The following is a 25152-nucleotide window of genomic DNA, read 5'->3' as shown; positions in this document are numbered from 1 at the left end:
TTTTACTCCAAATTTTCATTTATATATATATATATATATATATATATATATATATATATAATTTCAAATGTTTACACCAGAAATTGGCTGAGTAATTTGGTAGAGACCGCAGAGGTAAATTTTTTAAAAACTTTAACCTCGATTTTGGCCTTTTAACCTTTATTTTTTGGGCTTGAATCAAATTAAAAAGTTTGATCCATGTCCAAGTTATTTACATTTAAAATTTCAAGTGTTTAGACCAAAAATTGACAGAGGAGTTTAGTAGAGTTTTCAAAAGTCAAATCATTGATCTTTGATCTCTTCACACCCAAATTTTTGGCCGAAAACATATTTAAAAGATTTTTCTAAATGTCAATACTCCTAATTGTAAATCTAGAATGTTTAGACCGAGAATTGACAGAGTTATTTGGTAGTAAAATGTACACACCCACACACTCACACACATTTCCACTTTTATAGATATATAGATATATAGATGTTCGGTAGTTAGTTACATCGAGCTTCATAATTTTAAAGATTGGTATAAATAAAAGATGAAATATAATTGAATAAATATATTTTCGTATATATATATATATATATATATATATATATATATATATATATATATATATATATATATATATACTCGGGTTTTTTTTATTCAAAAGTAATGGACTAATGAATTCAACGAGGTTGTTAGATAGGGCTCAATAAAAAGAGCTGATAATACTTGGTTATTGTTATATAAACATGGCCACATCCTGCTGCTGCAAATAGCCACATGTTTCAATCAAACAACAGATATCATCAGGCAGCGACTTGACTATTCAAAAGTTCAATGAATAATGGATTTTTATTTTAGGTAGGAACTCTTTAAAAGTTGAAGTTTAAAAACTTAAAACACAGAACTTTAATTATAAGATGTAAATAGGGAGGGGGCAATTTAAAATTAAATAAAGTTAAAAGATTATAATGGAGAGAGACTGATTAAGAAGAGAAAAAAATAGAGAAAGAAAATAAATAGAGAAAGAAAATAGAGAGAAAAAAAATATATATATAATATGGAGAAGAAAAAGAAAAAAGATATAAATGGTTATTATAAAGAGAATAAGGACTAGAAGGGAAAAGAAAGAATGATGAGATATAGTTAAAGAGAGAAAGAGAGAAAGTAAGAATTAATAGGAAGGGAATCTTAAAAAAGTTGCCAGTATATAGAAAAAGAAAAAAAAATCTGCGTGTTAACCAATTTATAAACAATTATACAATTCAGTAATGAGACACATTATTACAAATACAAACAGAAAATACAATCTAAGCGTTAGAAATGAACATGTCAAAAAGGACAGCGAATGTATCCAACTAACATATTTATCATCTAACATACGTCCACGAGTAATATCAACACAGTTCAAACATACGTCTACAATTAATTAAGCCCTTTATACTAAATGATATAAGGTTAAAGTTTTCGCGTTTTTATTAAATGAATATATAAATAAAAGAAAAAATAATAATGATAAAACAATATTAAAATTAATAATGATAATAATAATAATAATAATAATAATAGTAATAATACAAATAATAGTAATAATAATAATAATAGTAGTAGTAATAATAATAATAATAATAATAATAATAAAAACAGAATAAAATTAATATTTATTATCTTTTTAATATAACATATTTAGCCATAAGAGGAGATTAAATAAATTAAATAGGACTAATAATTATAAATAATAATCTACTAATATTTATGTATATAAAAAGAATGCAATACATATATATATATATATATATATATATATATATATATAGATACATATACACACACATACACACATACATATACACATATACATATATATATATATATATGTATATATACATACATGCATATAATTAAAGGTGTAACTCTATACTATTAAGTTGAAAGTTTAAGCTAGTTAAATATAAATATAAAGTCATATTAAATCACAAATTAATACATTCAAGACAGTATTACTAAAAACATAGATACAAGTACACTTACATATAAATATATAAATATATTCAGGCAAAAGAAGTAATTAAATCAACAGAATACTCAAAAGTAGCGACACACAGGTAGATAGTAACATAATTAAAAATAATAAAATACATATGTATATACCCACAGAGAACCAACATACATACAAATATACATATATATATAATTTTATGTATACACATACATACAAAAATACACAAATATATGCACACAATCATATACTAATATACAACAACGCACACACACACATATATACGCACACATAAATATGTATAATTCACATAAACCATATATAGCCTCTATCCCAATGACGAAATGTTGTATCCCTCTGCTAAATACTCTGACGAATTACGAGCACTTGTACCCCCTCGACGTGAATACCTCCGACAAACCCGATAAGTAGCTAAATTCCACCCCTTCACTTTAGAGATCCCTAGGTGTAAGAAATACTTCTACTCCAATAGTTTCTTCCTTAGAACTGCTTGGCTTTGGAACTCCCTTCTGGGATTCTGCTTAACCAACTGTACTGACATGCAGAAGTTCAAATGTAATGTGAACAGACATCTTGCTACTCATCTCCCTTCATAGTACCCCTACAACTTATGTCCCATATAGTAGTCCCCTACTTCAAAGTGGCGCTGTGCCTTGTTTGGGGTGAAAATTGAATAAAAAAAATAAATAATAGGAGTAGGAGATTTAATTATCAATTAAACAAGAAATATACAACAATAGGAGTAGGAGTTATGAAAACTTTTTATACAAAGCCTAATGCTTCTCATCAGAAGCGGTGAGAGGGTGCTTGGTAACACAAAAGAAAGGCAACGTCTAGCAATAGGTACATTAAGGATGAAACACGGACAGAATAAGATAAAGATAATGTAAAGCACCCATGACAGATTTGTTAAGAGCCATGTAGTCAGTTCGATGGAGGGAGCAATAATTACACAAATGATCTGCTTGCTCAATATACAACATGTACATTTAAACTGATATAATCTACAGTAATCTTCTATAATATAAATGCCACCTGTGTGTTTAATGTATGTATGTATGTATGTATGTATGTATGTATGTGTGTATGTATGTCTGCCTAAAACTTTCGACAGATACGACGGATTTTTACAGTAGGGTATCGTTTTGAAGCGCGGACCTTCGGACGACAAATATCGGAAAATTGACTAAAAACGTTAATTCCTTCACCCTCAACCGGGCACTTTTATACCGGGAGGGGTCGCTTTATTCACCGATATTTTCGAAAGTCATCTCTTATCGTTTGACTAGCCTTAATTTAAACATTTGCCACTTCCAGTTTGGCGATGGACGCAACAGCAAACACGCCAACTTTTTTTTTCACGTTCTTTTCCTCCTTCGCGGTACGGTTTCGAGCTTGCCTGCCTACTACCACCTTTTTTTTTGCTCACCCCCCCAAACACCCAGGAAACACCGGGCACCCAGACTAATTTACTATAGAAGTATGAAAGAACCACATACACATATGATATGAACGCACACATGAACATGAACATGAATATGAACATATGAACGCACACATGCATGTAAATATATAAAAGATGTGAATGAGACTAAAGATCCTCGCTTTCTGGTCGTCTCGTCCTTCAAGCCATCTGAACATTGCATTCAGGCTGTTAACATACTACGTTCTGTCTGTAAATTTTGAAGTATTTCTCCCTCTTTATGTCTCCGTTGTCAAACTACTGTTAGAGTATGGTGTTTACACCTTTGCTCCCTGTCTAATACAGCATCTGGAGAGAATTGAAAGAATGGATACTCGAATGATACAAGGTCTATCGGATCTGCCCTATGAAAATCGACTCAAATAGCTTAAACTTTTCTTCCCTGAGCGCCGACGATTACGGGTTTATCTCATTTGGGCCAACTATCTCCTCAATGGTCATTATGATAAGGGCTAGTTAGACACAGTTAATCAACCGAGAACCACATCACTTTATATAAATCCATATAAGATTCCAACGGATACATATTCGAGAGTCAAAACAATGAAAAGAATATGGTGTTGTCCTGGCCCTAATTATTATTCACTCTTGCATCAGAAAAAGGTCGACACGAACGCTACAAGAAACTATTTCAACGCTGATTTCAGTTTAACCAAAGGAGAGCCGCTTTCTCAATCAGAATTCCTGGACGTTGGAATAGACTTCCAAGAGGGTTAATAAACACACCAACAACGCAACAATTCAAGCTAGATTTTTGCAGGTGCTGGGCTATTTGTGAAAATTTCTACCATTCTTTCACTATATGGCATTTGGAGTACGATTGTTTTTTTTTTCCGAAATAAACTGAATTGAATTTAATATCTTTTCCAGGTTGCCCATATTTCAAGCTCCGGCTTATGCATTTGTACCACCACTTTTGGCCCTAAACAAGCTCGATGACTGGAAATGTGACAAAGCCTCAACTCCTGACGGTAAGAAATATTGCTTTTATTACTCCTGCCTAGCTTTAAAAAATGCCGACAGAACGATTTTAAGCATGGTTATATTATTCTTTTCTCTCTCAATAGGAGTTCTCGCTAGTATAGTTATTCATGATTACTCACTGGTAAAACCAAGCGGGTTTCCCTGGAATATGTATTATAAGATTCTGTACAGATTTCAAGTACTTCAATTCACCATGAGTTATTGCACAAGTCAGTTTTCCTTGATAATTTTCAACGATTTTCTCTGGAAGGTGATCCCGCCCCCCCCCGATAATTTTCAACGATTTTCTCTGGAAGTTGATCCCCCCCACGGATATAATTATATTTATTTACTAAGTAAAAAATCTCACCTGAAAATTTTCCAGTGATCACCATTTATTTGCCTTCCCACTAGTCAGTAGTAAGCCACATGGCCATTTTTTTTATGTGGGGAAACTCAAACTCTTTCCAAAGATTGAAACCATTGTCTTAGTCTACAAAAAATTTCCCCCTCATTGATTGGTTGATAGGAAAGATAAAATGCAGTATCAGAACAGAACAGATCCTACATCTGAATAAACAGGTGCTGGTTTCAATCTAGTTTGTTCCATTGTAGGAAGCTGGATGTTTCCGACTTTAAAAACTGACCATGTGTCTAACCCTGCCTTCGTGGGAGGCAAGTCTTCCATGATGTCTAACATTATTTTCTCCATTTTATCTTCATTGCAGTTCATTTTGCGTCTTACACCAGTCATTTATCATTGAGGTTCTGTCTGATTAATGTTTTCCCTGGGATTTGAGTGACAATAAACCGCTTCTGTATTACAGTTAGTCTTATTTACAAACTAAAAGTTCTAAGCGAGTATTGGTCATGTTAATGTTATGTAGTATAATCGTTTACAATCGTCTACAAAATCTTTAATACTTTCTCCTTTCCTTTTTTGCATATAGTTAAAGAGGATCATTATGACTCCACTGTTTTTATTTTCTTATTGTTAAGTTTTTATGGATAATTTATTTGCAACGAAGTTTATTTCACTTTTAGTTTAATAAATTTTAATCATTTCTTATATATACCTTGATTTGATGGCGTCTACTTCCAGAATGCTTTGGTATTTATTAATATTGGGACGAGTAATCGAAATCGGGAATTAAATAAATAGTGTATCGGAATCAGAAAAGAAATGTGCCTTTTTCCGATGCTAAAAACGATTCTTTAAATGCGTTTTGTTTTACGAAATTTTCCATTGATGATACACATATAAAATGAATATTTATGATTTTTTAACTACAGCATATATATATATATATATATATATATATATATATATATATATATATATATATATATATATATATATATTATAGAGATATTATATAATATTTTTAAAATTAATTAATTTTTAGCAAGTTTCTTTTTCATGGTAATTCTAACTGATTATAGTATATATTAATTAAAAAAAAAAAACGCTATTTAAAAAAAAACATTATAATATAAAATTTATATCAATTTTTTAATTGCAACCTCAAGATAAATTTTTGTTCAATACGTATATTTAAATTAAAAAAAAATTATTATTTTTTACTTATTTGAACTCTTATGTTTAATAATAAATAGAAATGCTGATAGATTTAAATATATTTTGTTCAAATTTCGAAAAAATAAATATGTGGGGCACGCACTAAAAAAATATTTCCATTTATATATTTTACGGAAGCTGCATCTTATATGTAATGTCATTCTAAAATGGATAAGCATCGAAAATTTCACGAAAATCTGACCATTAGTTGATGTTTTGCTAGATTTATTAAACACAGGTATGTTTTTACGTTTGGAATGTCTACTGCATGGGGACGTTATTTTAAAGCATCAATTATGTATACACGATTTTCGTCTCGCAATTTCATTATTTTCGTACGATGAAAAAAAAAATACTGGTTTATTTTGCCCTTCTTCTTTTAAAGTTACATTGACAATATTAACTTATAATAAAGTTACATCGTGTTACATATAGGGTCTTTGTTTATTCTGTAGTGAATTATGGGGTGCCTTATGATATTAATAGGAAAAAGTTTTTAAAAAGTGAATTGGTGGAATTTAGAAGGATGCTAATCTTGCTAACGTCCGCCTTTCTTTTTTTTTTTTTTTAAATATTTTAAGCAGACTATTATTGATGTGACATTCAGCTACCAGATATTTAGGGGTCGCTCGGTTTCTAATATAACGTAAGTAGATCTAGATGTTTATACCTTAGGGTAAAACTTAGGGAATAAGAGCTGTTGACAGTTTATGTGTTGTAAAAATGGAACGGAAATTTAAATTTCGTCCCGTTTTGATAGTTTTTTTTTAATTGTACCTCTAAAAACGAATGTGATTGAACGAGTCAACAATCGTACTTTATTTATTTTTATTTATAAAAATAAAATTGTATTAACAAAAATGAAAAAATTTAATTTTAAACGAAAAAAGTCAATTTTGAATATCTTTTTGGTATTTTTTTTTTCTTTTTTTTGCATCAGTTCAAGTCACGGTTCACATTGGAAATGTTGACTTTTATAGATTTTTAGCTATGCTTACAACGAATGAACCCTCCGACCTCCTCATGTTAAGAACGGTTTTAGGAATAGACACCCCAACCTACCTATGTTAAGAACGGCTTTCAGAATAGACATCCCTAACCTTGTCAGCATACCCGAAAACCCATAAAAGTTGATATGTCGAATGTGAACGATGAATTGGACGTAATGTAAAAATGTACCGAATTTAAAAGTTACGAAATTTTAATTTCGGTTCCATTTTTGCAACAACAGTAAAACAGAGCATTCTCCACAAGTTTTACCTAACTTAACATATTGATTTTATTTTTCAAGTAAAAATATTTAAGTTTGGATAAAAATTCCTAAATCTATTTCACTCTAAATAATTTAGGTGACTAAAGTATGAATTTCATTTGATATTTAATTTCCTGAAAAGTAAACACATGATCCACAATGGTCGATTTTCTCTTAATATTCATTTTCAATGAATATTTTACAGAAAAGCGACCATATGTGGTTAATTTAAATTAAATTTTAATCGCATGATTACATTTTCAATAATCAAGTGATTAAATGTTACCCATTTAAAATTCACCCATATTGTAAACACATTATTAAGCAAAACGAAAAGTTCCTTTTAGTTATGTCACGTGACAGCAGGCAGTGATTGTGATATTCCCCCGAATAAAAAAAAAATGCCACATCGTTACAAATAAAACCACCTAATTTATTAAATAAAAATTAAGTATAATGTTATAATTAAAAAGTGATATATAAAAACACGCATGTGTACAGGGAAAATATTATACAAAAATGTCGAAGCAATAGGTTTAGTGGCTTTTTAGTTTTTCAAAGACTAACAAACCAAGACTTTCATATATATATATATATATATATATATATATATATATATATATATATATATATATATATATATATATATAGGGTAGAACGATAAAATTGTCGCCCTAGAAAAGACAACATGATTTCATTTCTGTGTGATGAAAATGGAAATGTTTTTTTTGTTGCAGACCATCTACTAATTGGTCCGTTGTGTACAAAACCCAAGAGCTATAAAAGCCTTCTATCATGTCTGAAAGTGACACAATGTTCACCGAGAAAGATTGGAGATGCACCGTTGCACAACTCATGCTACCAATCCATGGCAACAGTACCATTGCCAGCACCCTCAAAATGCAAATCCGGATGGTTTAATGTTTGAGGGTACGACTCAACTAAGCTTCTGGCCACAGTTATGGTCTTTGGTGTTGTTTCAAGTGAGGGCCACATTATGTCGCCTCTAATCTTCGAAGCCGGCTTGAAAGTTAACACTAAAGTGTACCTGGATGTGTTAAAAAGTGTGGTGATCCCTTGCTGCAATCAGGTGGCCGCTGGCAGACCGTGTGTGTGGCAACTGGACTTGGCGCCAGCCCAGAAATCCAAAACGACTCAGGCTTGGCCTTAAAAAGAGCGCTTCAACTTTGTATTCTTCTCTCACTGGCGCCACCTCCTTCTCTGACCGGAATCTGCTGAACTACTTTGTTTGGTCATACATCAAGAACATCACCAACATGACCTCCCACAACAGAGTGAGCTTGTATTATTGAAATAGTTTGGAATTATTTTGGAGATGAGTAAATTTGTATAACTTTTTTTAGTTATTTGGACTATTATCCCCATCTTATAGTTTTTGTTTTCACAACGTTTCAGCCAATTATTCCTCTGGCCTTCGTCAGGGTAACCGCAACGGGATAGGAATGTCGAATCCTCCAACTACATCCACAGCAATTGCTGCCTTCAATAGCTGTTGTAATCTCACCACGGTTTGGTGGGATCGAAACTGCTACCTCTAGCTCCATGCTCAACTGGAATCGTAGCTAGAGATAGCCGTTTCGATCCCACCCAAACAACAGTTATTGAAGGCAACAATTGCTATGAATGTAGTTGGAGAATTCAACATTCCTATCATGTCGTGGTAAACTTGACGAAGGCCAGACGAATAATTGGCCGAAACGTCGTAGAAAACAACAACTAGAAGATGATAATAATAGTCCAAATAATTAAATAAAAAAAGAGTGTGCTTGGTCTTTCCGCATAGGCATCATAGCCGATATGCTCACTTCGAATGGCATCTTCTTGGAGCTATAGATGAGAGTTGGGTCAACGGTGAAGACCAGTTTCAGTAGTCTATCTAATGGATCAAGCTGACTGCTGAAATAAAAAGTTGCTACCTCTATCACTACACCCTTACGCTGTAAAGTGCAAAGTACTAGTATATAATGAGAATAATGTGTGTTAGAATGCTTCAACCATGTTATAAACAGGTAAATATGCATTCGCAGGTTAGAAAACATAGGAATCCACACTTAAATCATGCAAATCGAATAACTACAAGAGTTTCTAAGGAAAGCATCCAACTTCGGGTAGCCATTTTCATCGCCATCTTGAAAAATGGCCGCCATCTTGGATATTTCATTCGCCAATCGGTCAGATTTGATTACTATTCCATTGAGAAAAATTGTGCCAAATTTGATGCTTGTATCATCATTTGCACGAGTTAAAAATGAATCTTATCGGCCCTACTAAACTATGGTATTTGGTTCCTACACTCTGCAATTAAAAATATATATCTTTTGCCGGTTTTCATCAGTATCGTTATTCTATAACACGATGGTTCTCTAACCAAAATGTAAACATTAATAACCATCTTTATTTGGCACCAGGTGAGGTCGGCTATCACCGCATATGTCATTATAGCTCGACAATTATAGCTCGACAATGGAGAAAAACAAATAAATAACAAAAACAATGTCTATAACTCACTGGAGAAAGGCGGAATTGACCAAGATATTTGATTTATATTGTTTTCATTTATTGAAAATTATTGAAAAAATCTTATAACATCAGAATTTGGTTTCAAAAATGATTTCTTCTATATTATTATTATTATTATTATTATTATTATTATTATTATTATTATTATTATTATTATTATTATTATTTACTCATTGGGCGATCTCACAAGTCGATTTCAGTGATTACTCACTGGCCATAATAAGTGGTGTTCCCTGGAGTCTGATTGATAACAAATCTTCACATATTTACAGTACTTTCCGCCTCATCTACCCTTGTTTTCTCCACTTTTGGAATTCGAGTGACAACAAATGTTCGCAATATCTCTGCACCCTCTCTTGAGGAGGTTTAGTTGCTGATCTCCATTTTCGGCCCTTCCATCCTCTATAATGATTAAAAACTGGAAGTGCCGCACACGAGTGTGTGTGTGTGGAATTTGGGTGGCAGCAAGCCTATCCAAGGTCCCAGTTCTCTTTGCACTCATTCAGGTCTGGCTAGTGCTTTCTCTCCTCGGTCTTTCCATCTTCCTTGAACCTCCTCGCTTATTTTGTGCGGTGTCAGTTTATGGTGACACACACATACACGGGAAGAAAAAAATTGTTAAGAGGAAGACAGGGGCACAGGAGGTTTAACTTACAAAGTAGGACATTCACAATCGAGAAAGAACCAAAAATATTACGATTTCAGTTTTCCGCGTTCCATGTGGTGTTTCTTTATCTTTTTTATTCTACCTCTGTTGCAATTTCTATACAGTTGATTAACGTTTGTAGCTCATCTGAGTAACTTTCTGCAGTCGAGAATTTTCCTTGAGATTTCAGCCGCTACGACTATTGACATATGTTGTATCTTCTCTGTCTCTATCCAATGGCATATGGTATCCTTTCTTGGGTACATTTATTATTATTATTATTATTATTATTATTATTATTATTATTATTATTATTATTTACTCACTAGGAGTAGTCACACATGCATTCATCAAAGATTTCTCTTTGAGAACAACTTGTGGTGTTCTCTGGAGTCTGAGTGACAACAAGTCTCCCCAGAGTTCCAGCCGCTTACCTTTGATTTCTCGTTGCCAATGGTCATTAGTCTTCACTGGAATTTGGGCGGTAATAAGCCTCGCCAAGGTCCCAGTCCTCTTCGCGCTCATCCAGCGGAGGTTTGACTAGTGTTTCTCTCCCCGGCCTTTTCATCCTCCTTGACCCTCCTAGATTATTTGGTGTGACGTCAGTTTATGGTGGTACACACGCAAAGTAGAAGAAGGCAGAGGTGCAGGGGATAAACTTACAATTATACAGTTTTCAGTTTTCATGATTCCATGTGTGTTCCTTTCTATTTTACATCTGCAGCAGTTTCTGTATGTCCGACTTGTGCTTTCTATATGTAGCTCGTGTGTGTTAGTCTCTGCATTTAAAGGGTTTCATTATTGTTATCTTTATATCTTCTCAGCCATTTCTCTGATTCCAATCTCTCAAATTCTTTTTTCGAAATTGTTCCTAGCGCTCCTAACTATCCGTGGTGTTTGCATTATTGTGGTAGACTTTCTTCATCTTCCATATTTCTTTAAGCTCTCTGGCCAGTTCCGTGTATTTACTTTGCTTTTCTTTACTCTTCACTCTGTGAACTGCTGGAATGGCAAAATCTACAATCTGGCAAGACTTTTCCTTCTTGTTAACAATTATGACATCTGGTCTTCTTGCTTGAATAGGTTTATCCGTTTGTATATCCATGTCCCATAGAATTCTGTGACATTCATTTTCAAGTAGTGCTGCTGATTTGTGCTTGTACCATTTGTTTGGGTGTTCAAGATTCAGTTGTTTGCATAATTTCCAGTTGATCATGTCTATTCTTATATTCTTTTGGATTAGTTTGGTGCATTAGCTTATTGTGTGGTTTACCATTTCGTCTCTTGTCCACAGAGCCTGTATTTGCTGTTTCCTCGTATTTTGTCGATCCTTGGTTTGATGTGGTCTTGTGTAGCTGTTATTAGGGATGTAGTTTTCCTTTTTTTTTAACCATGATCAAGTGTTTTTGTTAATCTCATCATTTGTAATCCTTATGAATCGTTCATGTAGCTGTTTCTCTTTCCATTTTTCTTTTCTCGTCTTCTTCCTCGTTTCTTCTGTTTCTAGCTTGTTTGTTTTGTCAGTGTTTCTTGCAGTATTTATTGCAGTCATTATTCTTTTAGTGTTCTGCATTATTTATTTTTTGTCATTCTTTTTTGTGTCATTTACACAATTTTCTATAAAAACCAACGCTCTTTCTCCATCTTTCCTTTTCACACAGAATCGGACAGTATCATCCTTTGGGGTTTGTGCATTCTGCATAATCATGAGCTTCCTGTTTTTTTATCTAGATGCCTTAGTTCTTCTTTGGTCCAACCTATAAACGGTTCAGAATATCTTACTGATGATACTGCCTATGTGTTTATACCTTTTATTACGTTGTTATTATTATTTAATGATTCGATGTTGTCATTTATTTCTGTTGTTTTCCCTTGAGTCTGAGTGACAACTAGTTTCCCCAGATTTCTAATACTCTCCTCCTCTCTCGATAAGTATTGCAAATTATTTTCTGTTATCGCAACAGTTGCTTACAATTAATTGCTTGCTATTTATCTTCTCTGGGATTTGAATCACGATAAACATCCCCCAACCCCCAGTCCTCTCACACTCTTGTAATGGAGATCAGATTAGTGCTCTTTGCATCATCTTTGACCTTTAACGACTATTTTCTGTGGTATTAGCTGAGGCTGGTGTCATCACGTTGTTGATTTATTTTGGGAGAGGATGGGCTAATTTAGAGATTTTCTTTCGCAAATTCAGTTCCTTTGGGTTCAAGTGGTGTTTCTACCTTTACTTTAACTTTTGAAATATCATCTGAATCCCTAAAATGGCTAATTTTTGAGAAGATCCATATTTTTTTAAAATTTTGCTTTTTTTAACAATCTATATTCTTTTAAATTATAGCATCAAATGAGACTCAATTGTTTAATGCCAGCCAGGTGACGGCCGAGAACAGTTTGGAACTGAAATACGAAAAATTACAATTGGTAAAATAATTATCAATACATTTTTTCCTTTCTCCCAAAAGTTTTTCTGGTGTTACGAGATCAGGCTGTCTGAAGATGTTGATTTCCTGAGATGAAATGCACCTAACATTGATGCTTTTTGTTTTTCTACTTCCTTTTGCAAAACTTAATTATGTTCTGCAAAACAAAAACAAAAATAACAATCTCCTCCTTTTCCGTCTTTCGATTTTCTGTTTCAGCTTCTATCTTCCCCACTTCCTGATTGGTTTCCTAACTTAAAATGTGTCAAACATTAATATAGTTACTCTTTTCCCCTCTCCCATTGCAAAACTCATTCATATTCTGTAAGGCAGGGAACAAAAACGATAAAATCCACTATAAAACAACGAAACCAAACACTACAAACTAGCGATTGAAAATACAAAAAGATGGAATAATAAAAACCTTCTACAAAATAACTGGATGCAACATGAATACTATTTTCAAAATAACTGGATTCGGTATTAAATAACCCAAAAAGGGTTGATATGCCATAAAACAACTAAACCAAACCAAACCATACCATACCAAACCAAACCAAACACACCGAACTAATTTTTTTAGATGATGAGTCATCATTCATTAGATCGGTCATTTTTTTTAACTATTGCTCTCATCTACATGTTAGTCCTAATAGCGAATGCTGTTTGTTAGAACAATAACTTTGCTTAACTCCATTATATGAATCACATATAAAAAGAATTTATAGGTTACCCCTCTTTGTATATGGTGGGAATATATTATCTCCCTTGTATTTTAAATTACCTCCACACGATTTGTCACGACAATTCTTGTTGACCAATCATCAGGCCCTTAATGCTGTCTAGATAAAAGGTGAAACACTTTTACTTGGCGTTTTTTCTATGTTGCCTTGTCTGGGGTGATTTCCATAAAAAAGTATTTCCTGAAATTGCACATCCAGAAAAGGTAATAATAGACGGATTTTACTGGCTCCATATAATTTTTATATACATTTAAATATTTCAAACATTTTGAATTTTCTTTCCCATTTAAATCTATCCCGAAAGAGGAATACTCTGCAACATTATTTGCAGCAGCAGACACATAAGTAGCTAAATTAATGCTTTTTTTTATTATGAAGATCGCTCCAGACAAGATATGAAGCAACTGTATGTAATGAGCTAAAAAGAATGAAAGATAATTATCGTAAAGATAGGAGATGCCTGTTAACATTAGTCATTAAAAAAGAAAAAAAAGGATATGGGTTAGTAGAAAACCGTCAGCAGGAAGAGAGTTCCATAAGCCTGCTGTTGTTAGAAAACAAAGCTACCTTTATAGGAAATTGTATGCAACATGGCGAACTGATGAAGATCAATAGATCAACGAGTCAAACTAGCCGGAACAAAAGAAGCAGGGAATAATAAATCATACATACCTGAAGAACAAATATCGTAATAGTACTTAAAGAAGCGACTGAGACTAGCAAAATTACGTCTGTGAGGGAGTGGTTGCAGAGAAGAAGAAATGGGCAGGACCAACTTAAGCTAAAACTAAGAAATATTCCATACATTCTACCCAAAATCTCCCATCGTAGTTTTCCTCTCATACCACACTGCCTATATATTCAGACTATCGAGTTATTGCTAATCTCCGCCTTTCTTTCCCTATGAGCAACTCTTGGTAGCAAGAATTTTTTTTCCTTTATAGAGTCCATATGTGACTTTGTGACTTTATATGAGTGTGTTATATTGTTAGTCTACCGGAAAACACCAGAAACTATTAAAATGATCGATTATTATGATAAAATTATAATAATCGATTATTATGATTGTTAAATGTACAATTGTTAGATAAAAATAATTTAAAGATGTGAAAATTTATGTTAAGTTGAAATATTTACATTTAATAATTGTCAGGAATGTTTATTTAATGTTAATTCGACAGATGGAATTTAAGCAAATATACGTGACAAAAGCCTAGCAAGGATCTTTAGGCTACGTGTAATGATGATGTAATAAAAACATAGATTTTGAGATGTAGTTACGTGGGAAATCAGTTCAATACGCAACACCTTAGCAGACAGATAGGGTTTTAATACTGGACGCCCACGGAAATCAGAAGTGAACGACTTAGAAAAATGTAATCTTATAAAAAGCACGCGAACTCTGAAAAAGAACCCAGTAATGAATATATAAGTATGGGCTTCTAATATGGGCCGATTTTCTGATTTTTAGAGGGTCGCTTTACTTGATGAGAACATGGAAAGAAAGCTAGTTTAAGGAGAAAAGGAAGAGGAAGAATAAGAAGATAGAATCCAGAGGATGAGGAGGAAAGGGGGGAAGCCTAAATCTGTGCGAGCTTGGATCGTATATATTAGAGTTTCTTGATGGGGTAGGTGTTATGTTTCAGTCAGATTTTATTGCAGTGACCTTTTATTTGCTGGGTTCAAATGGGAAATATACATCCTGTGATCTTTTTGATGGGAGTGGGGGAGGGACGGAGGGTGGCCACCTTATTTTTAGGCGCTATAGGAGGTGGGTAAAGAAGTGAGGGAACATTTTTTATTAGAACTGCACGCCTGTGGAATTGTCTTCCGTTTTCCTGCTTTCCGGCTGACTACAATATGGTTGTCTTCAAGTCTAACGTAAATAAGTTCTTGATGAGCCGTTCCATATAATTATCAAATTTAACAAAGTTTCATTACTAATGATTATTATATTGTCCAATTTTTACTGTACACTCTTTAACCCTTATCCTTGAGTGGCCTCTTGGCCTTGATAATGTGTTGATGCCTATGAAAAAAAAGAAAAAAAGAAAAAGTCCAATGTGAACAAGTTCTAATTGAATCGTCCCCCTAAGTAATCCAAGTTACAAAATTCCCACTGTTTACTATGCTAAAATCACAATGACTAATGTATACCTATTAACCCTTATCCTCGAGTGGCCTCTGGGCCTTAATAAGTGGTGACACCCATGTAAAAAAAAATAGAGATGCGTAAGAATCAGGAATTTTGAATTATTTGAGGGACTTATTATTTAAGTGAGTTAAAGAGGTGGGTATAATTATTATTTAAGTGAGTTAAAGAGGTGGGTATAATTATTATTTAAGTGAGTTAAAAGGTGGGTATAACAATGAAATGGATTAGTGCATACGAACGGAATGAAGAACGCTAATTTAATTTAATTTAATTTGGGGCGAATTACTCATTGATTACAGTTTAATTTTGATATTGATGGGAGAGGTTATTGAATTTTCATTATTTATTATTATGAGTTATTGTATATATAAGAATGTGCTGAAATAAAGTTTGATCGTTATGTTTGTTAAAGTAGTGTAATCTGGTTTAATTAAATTTATTTAAAAGCGCATATATTACTGTTTGGAGACGTTTTATAGATAAATGGTTTCTGCTATTAGTTGGTTTGGAATGGATGTCGAACTACAGGTTATTATATACCCGAGTTCAATTTGCTATTCTTAGAGTGGAGGGAATTTGATGCACATGCAGGGATAAGCACAAATTGGTCTAGAAGCGGTTAGATCCAAACTATCTATATAACTATCTATATATATCTATCAATCGATATATACATACACACACATACACATATACATATATATATACACACACACAAATATATGCATATACATACACAAATAGATGCACATATATATATATATATATATATATATATATATATATATATATATATATATATATATATACTCACACATACGAGCAGCAGTGGCGTAGCTAGACCTTTTGCCGCCCGGGGCGGTAGTAAAAATTGTCCGCCCCCCCCCGGCATTTGGGTACCAGGAAAATTCGCCCATGGAAAATTCGTCCATTTTTTGCTAGTTAGGAAAACTGGTCTATTATTATTGTTAACATTTATTCTGTAGTTGCTTAATTTTTATACCTTGCGAAAATTACTTCTACGGTATCTAATTTTCCTAAATTCAATTAAATTAAAATTAAAATATGAAAACTGATTTTTAATATCTTTTATTCATTTGAGATTTTATCTGTTTTCCTTTTGTTTAAGTAGATGGTGGGGGTTGCCCGGGGTGATTTTGTCCGATCCCCCAGCTAGCAATTGTAAAGTTTACAAGGAGTTATAAAAAGTATGCTACAAAAACAAACGTTTGATACTTTCGAAGTCTTAGCCTCATGAATTGGACAGTAATAAAATTAATGAATTCAAACTTTCGCATCTAATGTTATTTCCTCTTTGATGTCGGTGTATATACACCCAAATATCCAACTTTCTTTTCGCACCTATCCGATAAAAATTTATATGAAAGTTCCCCTTTAAGTACGAATTTGTTAGCATTTTTTTCGATTTTCCCCTTTTACCATCTCAAAATGCCGCCCCCATGCCGCAACCCCCGACGATCAGAAAATAGGGACACATTTTTTGTGATTCCGATACCCCCCAAAATTCCGATTTTTTACAACCTTTTTGGTATAAAATTTCATATTTTTTGTTAACTTTTGTTTATTTTTATTTATTTATTCTACTTTCTATTTTTACTTTCTCAAAATGCTGCCCCCTGACATATGCCGCTCGCAAAATAGGGACACCTTTTTGCGATTCCAATAACTACAAAAGTTCCCATTTTTTGCAACCTTTTCGATATAAAATTTCAGATTTTTTGGTAGCATTTTTTTCGATTTTCCCCTTTTACTATCTCAGAATGCCGCCCCCATGCCGCCCCCCCCTGACGCTCAGAAAATAGGGACACATTTTTTCTGATTCCGATACCCCCCAAAATTCCGTTTTTTTACAACCTTTTGGTATAAAATTTCATATTTTTTGTTAACTTTTGTTTATTTTTATTTATTTTTTCTACTTTCTATTTTTACTCTCTCAAAATGCCGCCCCTCAGGTGTGCCGCAATAACATACTGAATTTGCAAGAGTCTATAACAACATAGCAATAACATACTAAATTTGCAAGAGTCTATAACAATATAGTAATAACATACTAAATTTGCAAGAGTCTATAACTACATAGCAATAACATACCAAATTTGCAAGAGTCTATAACTACATAGCAATAACATACTAAATTTGCAAGAGTCTATAACAACATAGCAATAACATACTGAATTTACAAAAGTCTATAACAACATAGCAATAACATACTGAATTTGCAAGTGTCTACGACAATATAACAATAACATACTGAATTTCCAATAGTCTACGACTATTTTAAATACCTATATAAAAAAAAAACTTGTTCAAGGCACCTTGTATATAACGATTAATCTTCATTTCAACGATTTATTTTTGGAAATAAACAGAATGATGATAATTGTTCATCTTAGAAATACGGTCAATATAATTATTTTTTTTTCTTCTGTAAACAAAATGTCTTTTCAGCTTTCCGGAAGTTTGATCTTAGCTTCGTTTATCGAATTCTTAGCCGGCGCCTCCGGTTTCACAGGACACTTTCAGCGTTTTATTAGCCCGATCACCGTATCTGTCTCGATTGCTTCCATTGGTTTCAGTGTTATTGATTTTACCATGGAATATTGTCAACGGTCCTGGTCTACATCAATGGTGTAAGTTGAGTTTTTCTTTTGTATTGCTCGTTTTGTTTCTAGTAATGTATCACCACATATCAAGGCCAAAAGACACTAGAGAATGAGGGTAAATAAAATGTTTGGATTGTCAGTAGAATGATAAAGAATATTATAAGACGATTGAAAATAATTAATTGGATGAACAAATTTTCATTACGTATAGGAACGGTTCATAACAAGTGCTTGTTGACATTGGATTGGAAGACGATCATGTTGTGTCCTGTTGGGAAGAAGTCCGATAATTGTGTGTTCAATAGATAGAATGTTTTTGAAAATAATAAAAAAGAAAACGGTATTCCTGAAACTTTGATCTGATTTTAGGTACAGAAAAACTTCTTTTAAGTTTTCGTAGAAGATGAGATTTCCGTAGCGAAGGTATCTATTTGCTTTCAGAAAGGTGTTCAGTTTGTCTCGTGTATATATTCACGGACTACTAGAATCAACAAATTTTGATTAAACATACATAACACGTGCCTGTTAACATGGGATTGAAGGACGACCATGTTGTGTTCTACTATAGAGAATCGATTAAAAGTCGATTAAAAATATGGGTCGATTCGAGTATTAAAATAAGCAAGTTTGGGGACACTGTTAACAAAGTCCGTCCACTACGAACTACGCAAGACATTTTAGAACGTTATTGCTTTTCTCGAATGCAATATCATTTTAGTGGTTGAAGGGCTCTATATATATGACGCTTCAAGAATTTTTACTTTTTTAATATTATTTGCATGTTGTATGATTTTTATGTTGTCAACGAGGACCTTTTTAAGATTGGAGGGGGACAGTTATGTTCTTTTATCAAATGCTTATATATAGCACTAGTATTATTTAGATGTATTAATCGACTTTTAATCGACTTGATATATATTTACTTATCATCACCTAACGTCGTTTATTGTATATTTTAGTTTTCACTTTTAATTCTCATTTTCGCCCCTTCGCACTTTTACTTCAACACGTGAAGATGATTCGTGAACGAATCGAAAGCGATCGTGACAACAACTATGAAACTTTTATCAATATTTTTGATTTCGATATAAAAAAGATTATACGGAAATTCGAATCGTCCATGTAGAGCTTTTTCTTCACACTTTTCTTTTCTTGTCGTTTTTATTTTTCTTTTGGTTTATTCATATCCTATATTGTTCCTTCTGGCAATGTCTCTAGCTGCGGTGATCAGTCCTTCTGTGTTCTGGCTCATGTACTTTTCCAAGCTTTTTTTGTGCTTTCTATGCAATCTCGTACATTTATTAGTCCTCTTCCCCATTTTCTTCCGTTTTACATGGAGTCAGTTGGTATTGTCTTTTGGGTGTAATGCATTGTGCATCATCATTAGTTTCCTAGTCCTCTGATCAAGATGCCTAAGTTCCTCTTCGGTCCAGCCTATCAATGGTCCACAAGATCTTATTAGTGATACTGCCCCGGTGTTTATTTCTTTATTATTATTATTATTATTATTATTATTATTATTATTATTATCATTATTATTATTATTATTATTATTATTATTATCATTATTATTATTATTGACTACGAGTTTTCACATAGGTTATAAAACATTTCTCATTGTTCACCCGAGTCTGTGACAACAAGTCTACTGAGATTTCCAGTACTCTCCACATCTTTTGATAAACTTTGCAAATCAATTTGCGTTTTTACAACTGCTGTTTACCATTGATTTCTCATTCGTAGTTACTATTGGACTTCGCTGGAATTAGGGTGGCAATAAGCCTCCTAAAGGTCCCAGTCCTCTTTGCACTCATTCAGTGGAAGTCCGGTTAGTGCTTTCTCTTCTTGCTCTTTTTATCCTCCTTGACACTCTTCGACTATTTGATGCAGATTATTATTATTATTATTATTATTATTATTATTGGCTCACATGGAGCTTTCACACAAGTCAGTAAACGATCTGATTGGAAACCTGTGGTGTTCTCTGGGGGCTAAGTGACAACAAGTCTCCCCAGACGTCCAGTTCTCTCCACCTACTTTGATAGCATTTGCAAATGAATTTGCATCATCGCAACAGCATCTTACCATTGATTTCTCGCCGGCAGTGGCCATTGGTTTATACTGGAATTTGAGTGGCACTAAGCCTCCCCAAAGTCACAGTTCTCTTTGTGCTTGTCTAACCAAGGTCTGGCTGGCGCTCTCTCCTCGGTCTTTCAGTCCTTCTTGACCCTTCTCAGCTTTTTGGTGTCACTTTTTTATTGGGAAGAGTGGTGGTGAAACTATGGGGGGTATGTATGATGGGGGTGTAGAACTTGTAGATATTCTTGTTCTTCATTCCCTGTAACACTTATTCGTTATATTGTCTTCTTGTATTATTCTCCGCATTCAAGTGTTTTCCTTAATATTTCAGTCGTTTTCATTATTGTTAGTCGTTGTACTTTTGCAGTTATTCCTCTGATTCCAATTTCTGACATTCTTTTTTCAAAGTTTTTCGGAATTGTTCCTAGTGCTCCTACTATTATCGGTACTATTTTGATTTTCTTCATCATCCAAATCCCTTTTAACTCTCTGGCTAGTTCTGTGTATTTGCTTCGTTTCTCCTTTTCTTTCATACTCACCCTGTGGTCAGCTGGGACAGCAAACTCTACGATTTTACAGGATTTTTCTTTCATGTTAATTATTACGACATCTGGTCTTCTTGCTTGGATGGGTTTGTCCGTCTGTATGTCCATGCCCCATAGCATTTTGTGGTTCTCGTTTTCGAGTGGTGTTGCAGGTTTATGCTTATACCATTTGTCTGTACGCTCAAAATGCAGTCGTTTGCACAATTCCCAGTGTACCGCCCCCCCCAATTGGTCATGCCTGTTTTTGTATCCGTTTTGGGCCAGTTTGCTGCATTCACTTACTATATGGTTTATCGTTTCGTCTCTTTGTTTACAGAGTCTGCATTTGCTGTTTTCTTGTGTTTTATCGATTCTTGCTTTGATATGGTTGGTTCTTATCTAGTTATCTTGTGCTTCAGTTATTAGAGATTCAGTTTCTCGATTTATATGTCCTTTTCGCATCTATGTTCAGGTGTTTTCGTTATTCTCATCTTTTGTCATTCTTATGAATCTTCTGTGGAGTTGTTTCTCTTCCCACTTCTCTTTTCTCGTTTTGTCATTTGTCTCTCTGTTTTCTGTTTTGTTGGTTTTCTCCGTATCTCTCGCTGCCATAATTATCCTTTCAGTGTTTTGCATTATGTATTTTTCTAGTTCTTCTTTTGTGTCCTTCACGCAGTCTTCTATAGAGATCAGTCCTCTCTCGCCGTCTTTCCTTTTCACATAGATCCTGTCAATATCGTCCTTTGGGTGTAGTGCATTATGCATAGTCATGAGTTTCCTGGTTTTCTGGTCGAGTTGTCTCAGTTCTTTTGTCCACCCTATAAACGGTCCAGATTATCTTACTAGTGATACTGCCCATGTATTTATACCTTTTATTAGGTTTCTGCTATATAATTTCGTTTCCAGGAGTTTTCTTGTTCTCCTGAGGTATTCCTTTCCAATTTTCTCTTTCATTTCTGTTGCTCTGATGGTGTCCGCTTCCAGAATTCCCAAGTATTTATAGTCGTCTTGTTTCCCTAGTGCCCTCATTTCTGTTTGGTTGGGTAGTTCCATGCCTTCTGTCGTTTCCAGTTTTCCCTTTCTTATAACTAGTTGTGCGCACTTTTCCATTCCAAATTCCATTTGGATATCTTGGCTGAACATCCTGGTAGTGTTAATTCGTGTCTCTAGCTCCTTTTCGGTCCTTGCAAAAAGTTTCAGATCGTCCATGTACAATTATTATTATCATTATAATTATTATAATGATTCTTCTTCTTCTTCTTCTTCTTCTTCTTCTTCTTCTTCTTATTATTATTATTATTATTATTATTTCTTTTCTTTTCTTTATTATACTTTTAGGACAGCATGTTGCAGTTTTATTTTCATGTTATACTTAAACAACATGGACATTCGTTTGCTGCCTTTCAGTAAAAAAGGTCCGAAAAGCAAAATATTCAGGAGTTATCCCGTAAGTGAAAACAAGTTACATAATTTATAGTTTTGCATGTTCACATGCTTCATTGTATATAATCACTCTATTTCTTAGTAATGATTAGGGCTATGACAAGAAAATATTCTTTTCAGTGTTTTGGCTCTCGAGTATATATCCGACACAGTTAGATACAGTTAATCAATTGAGAACCACATCACTTTATCTAAAAACATATAAGATATTAATTGATTAAATATAGTTGAGAGTCAAATAATGAAAAGAATATTCTTTTGTCATAGCCCTAGTAATGAGTCATCTTTTATAAAGCATAAAAGCCATTCGAGGATAAGTGCTAATGAGATGAATGCATTTTTAGTTAAATGATGAAGAATATTATGAGAGGATTGAAAATGATGGCATGGACAAAATTTGAATATTTATGAGGATTGTTTATGGCAAGTATTTGTTTGATACTGGATTTAAAGATGACCATGTTTTGAGCTGAAATGAAAAGAGAAAGAAAAGAAAATCTTAGAAAAAAAAAAGTAAATTTGTGATTGTTTCATCTCGAAACTTTTTTCGTCTTCTGATTATGCAGTTGCATGAGTGACGAACAATGCTGGAAAATATCGCAGCAGGGCAAAACCAGATGTCAATCGGATTGCTGGCAATAACGTCAAGCCTATATTCTGATCGAAGAATCAAGATCAGTACACAATGAGAGCAAATGTTTTAACTGGATTAGAATTGCTAAAAGGCAGAACAATAAACATTCGAAATTTCAAATCGAAGGTCAACATGAGCGAACAATTAGATTCCGATCAAGGAATGTGGGGGTGATGTAAATATAAATATAAGTCAAGCAAAAACAGTCAGTCAAACAGAAGAGAGAGAATAGCTGGCTAACTTCTGACATCGCTGCTACATACTACCTCATACTGACCCGAACTCACTCGATTGTTATCTTTTCACAGTAATGTAAGGCGTCTTTACTACGTATGATCTTGCTTCTGTTTATTTAATGTGTTCTATGCGTGGGAAATTTTAAACATTTTTTATTTTATTACTAGGGGGGGGGGTCACTGCTTATCAAGGCCTAGACACAACTCTAGGATAAGGGTTAATGAATGTTAGGGAGACAACACCGTGATGATCAGTACTGGTGAAACTTGAGTTTAATTATAGCGAGAATTTATTTACATCAGACTTGAAAATGACCATGCTATCTACAGTTAGAAAGCAACCCTACGGCATTTTGTTCCACAGACGGACAATTCTAGGAGAGAGACTTTTCTCATGGAATTTTCATTTAGTTTTAGGCACAGATTGATGAGACAAATTTTTTTTTGTGATTGAAGATGAAACAGAAAAAGACTAATAATACCTATTCTTTGAGAAAGAGTTTTTTTTTTTTTTAAAATATATCGTCCCTTACTAGATTTTTGTTTGTTTCGTTTTTGTTTTTGTTTTTTTGACATGGAGGTCACCACTTATTAAGGCCCAGAAGCCACTCGGGGATAAGGGTTATTGTGTGTACAGTAATCAATGGGATAGTATCCTAGTAATAGTTACTATCAGAGATTTGATAAAGTGTCATTACTTAAGAGGGCAGTTCATCAGGAATTTGTTTATGTTGGACTTGAAGACATGCAAGTTGAAGTCAGGAGGGAAACAGGCAAGCGGCAGAGAGTTACACAGGTGTGCGGTTCTAAGAAAGAAGCTTTGTTCATGGAATCTACGTTTTGATTTAGGCGCAGATAAAGAGTGTGGAAAATTATTGACAGTGGTTTCAGCTAGATTGGTGTTTTTCGAGAAAGATTGGCGAGGGGGGACCAGAGATTGGAGTTCAGACGAGCACTAGTCATGGAAATAACGATAAAACGAAGATAGGCTCGCAACGGCTCTTCTGTGGGAGAGAGGTTGCAGGGAAGAGAAAAGGGCATCCCCCACTAAGCCACGAAGTCTATTTTGTACTCTGTCAAGGCAGGATAGGCTGTTTTTAACAGTACTGCCCAGATGTGGCAACAGTACTCCATCCTTGGTCGTACTGGCTTTTATATAGATAGAGAATTGCATCATATGTGAGATATCTTCTGGAACGGTAGAAGGATCCCATTATTTTCCCAGCGACCTTGGCAACAGACTTGATGTACGTGTTCCATTTCAGTTCAGGAGTAAAGGTCAAACCCAGAAGCTTTTCAAAACATGGAGCCTCCCCAAGACGAGAGCCATCCATTTCAATTGATGCCAGATGGGGAGCAGAGCGTTTATGAAGTAAAGATAGGAGCTTGGTTTTAGATGCATTAAAGGTAACCAGCCACCTCTTACCCCATTGTACCACACGCTCAAGATCAGAGGAGAGAGAATCAGTTAGAACATTGTCATTTACGGCCTTTGATGTGTTGCTATAGATGGTCGTGTCATTAGCATAGATGTCAACGAATGATTTAAGTATGTGTTTTGGGAGATCATTGATGTAGATCAGGAAGAAAGTTGGGCCCAGGATGGACCCCTGAGGGACTCCGGCATTAATACTGTGGGCCTCTAATTTCTGCCCATCAACCACTACTCTTATGAGCCTATCAGAGAGAAATGATTTAATGATTGAGAAAACATTTCCAGTTATACCGTTGCTGGAAATCTTGTGAAGTAGGCCTTTATGCCATACCTTATCGAAGGCCTTTGATATGTCAAGAGCAATGTCCTAGAAATGAAGCCTTTAT

The 25152-nt window shown here is 33.9% G+C and overlaps 1 protein-coding gene across 1 annotated transcript in view; it reads left to right on the top strand.

The window, feature by feature from the left end:
* LOC145254523 (solute carrier family 23 member 2-like) overlaps positions 1–25152 on the top strand; it is a 66667-nt gene that overhangs the window by 5100 nt on the left and 36415 nt on the right. The window contains exons 2-5 of the mRNA XM_080113049.1: positions 4357–4457; positions 12812–12894; positions 18261–18442; positions 22357–22465. Of these exons, the coding sequence (XP_079969175.1) occupies positions 4357–4457; positions 12812–12894; positions 18261–18442; positions 22357–22465 (475 nt within the window). The remainder of the gene's footprint in view (positions 1–4356; positions 4458–12811; positions 12895–18260; positions 18443–22356; positions 22466–25152) is intronic.

The sequence above is a fragment of the Euprymna scolopes genome, chromosome 30, assembly GCF_053919585.1.
Source record: "Euprymna scolopes isolate OS-2025 chromosome 30, ASM5391958v1, whole genome shotgun sequence".
Lineage (NCBI taxonomy): Eukaryota > Metazoa > Mollusca > Cephalopoda > Sepiida > Sepiolidae > Euprymna > Euprymna scolopes.
Note: the sequence above shows the minus strand (reverse complement) of the source record. Positions and strands in the feature narration are given on the sequence as shown.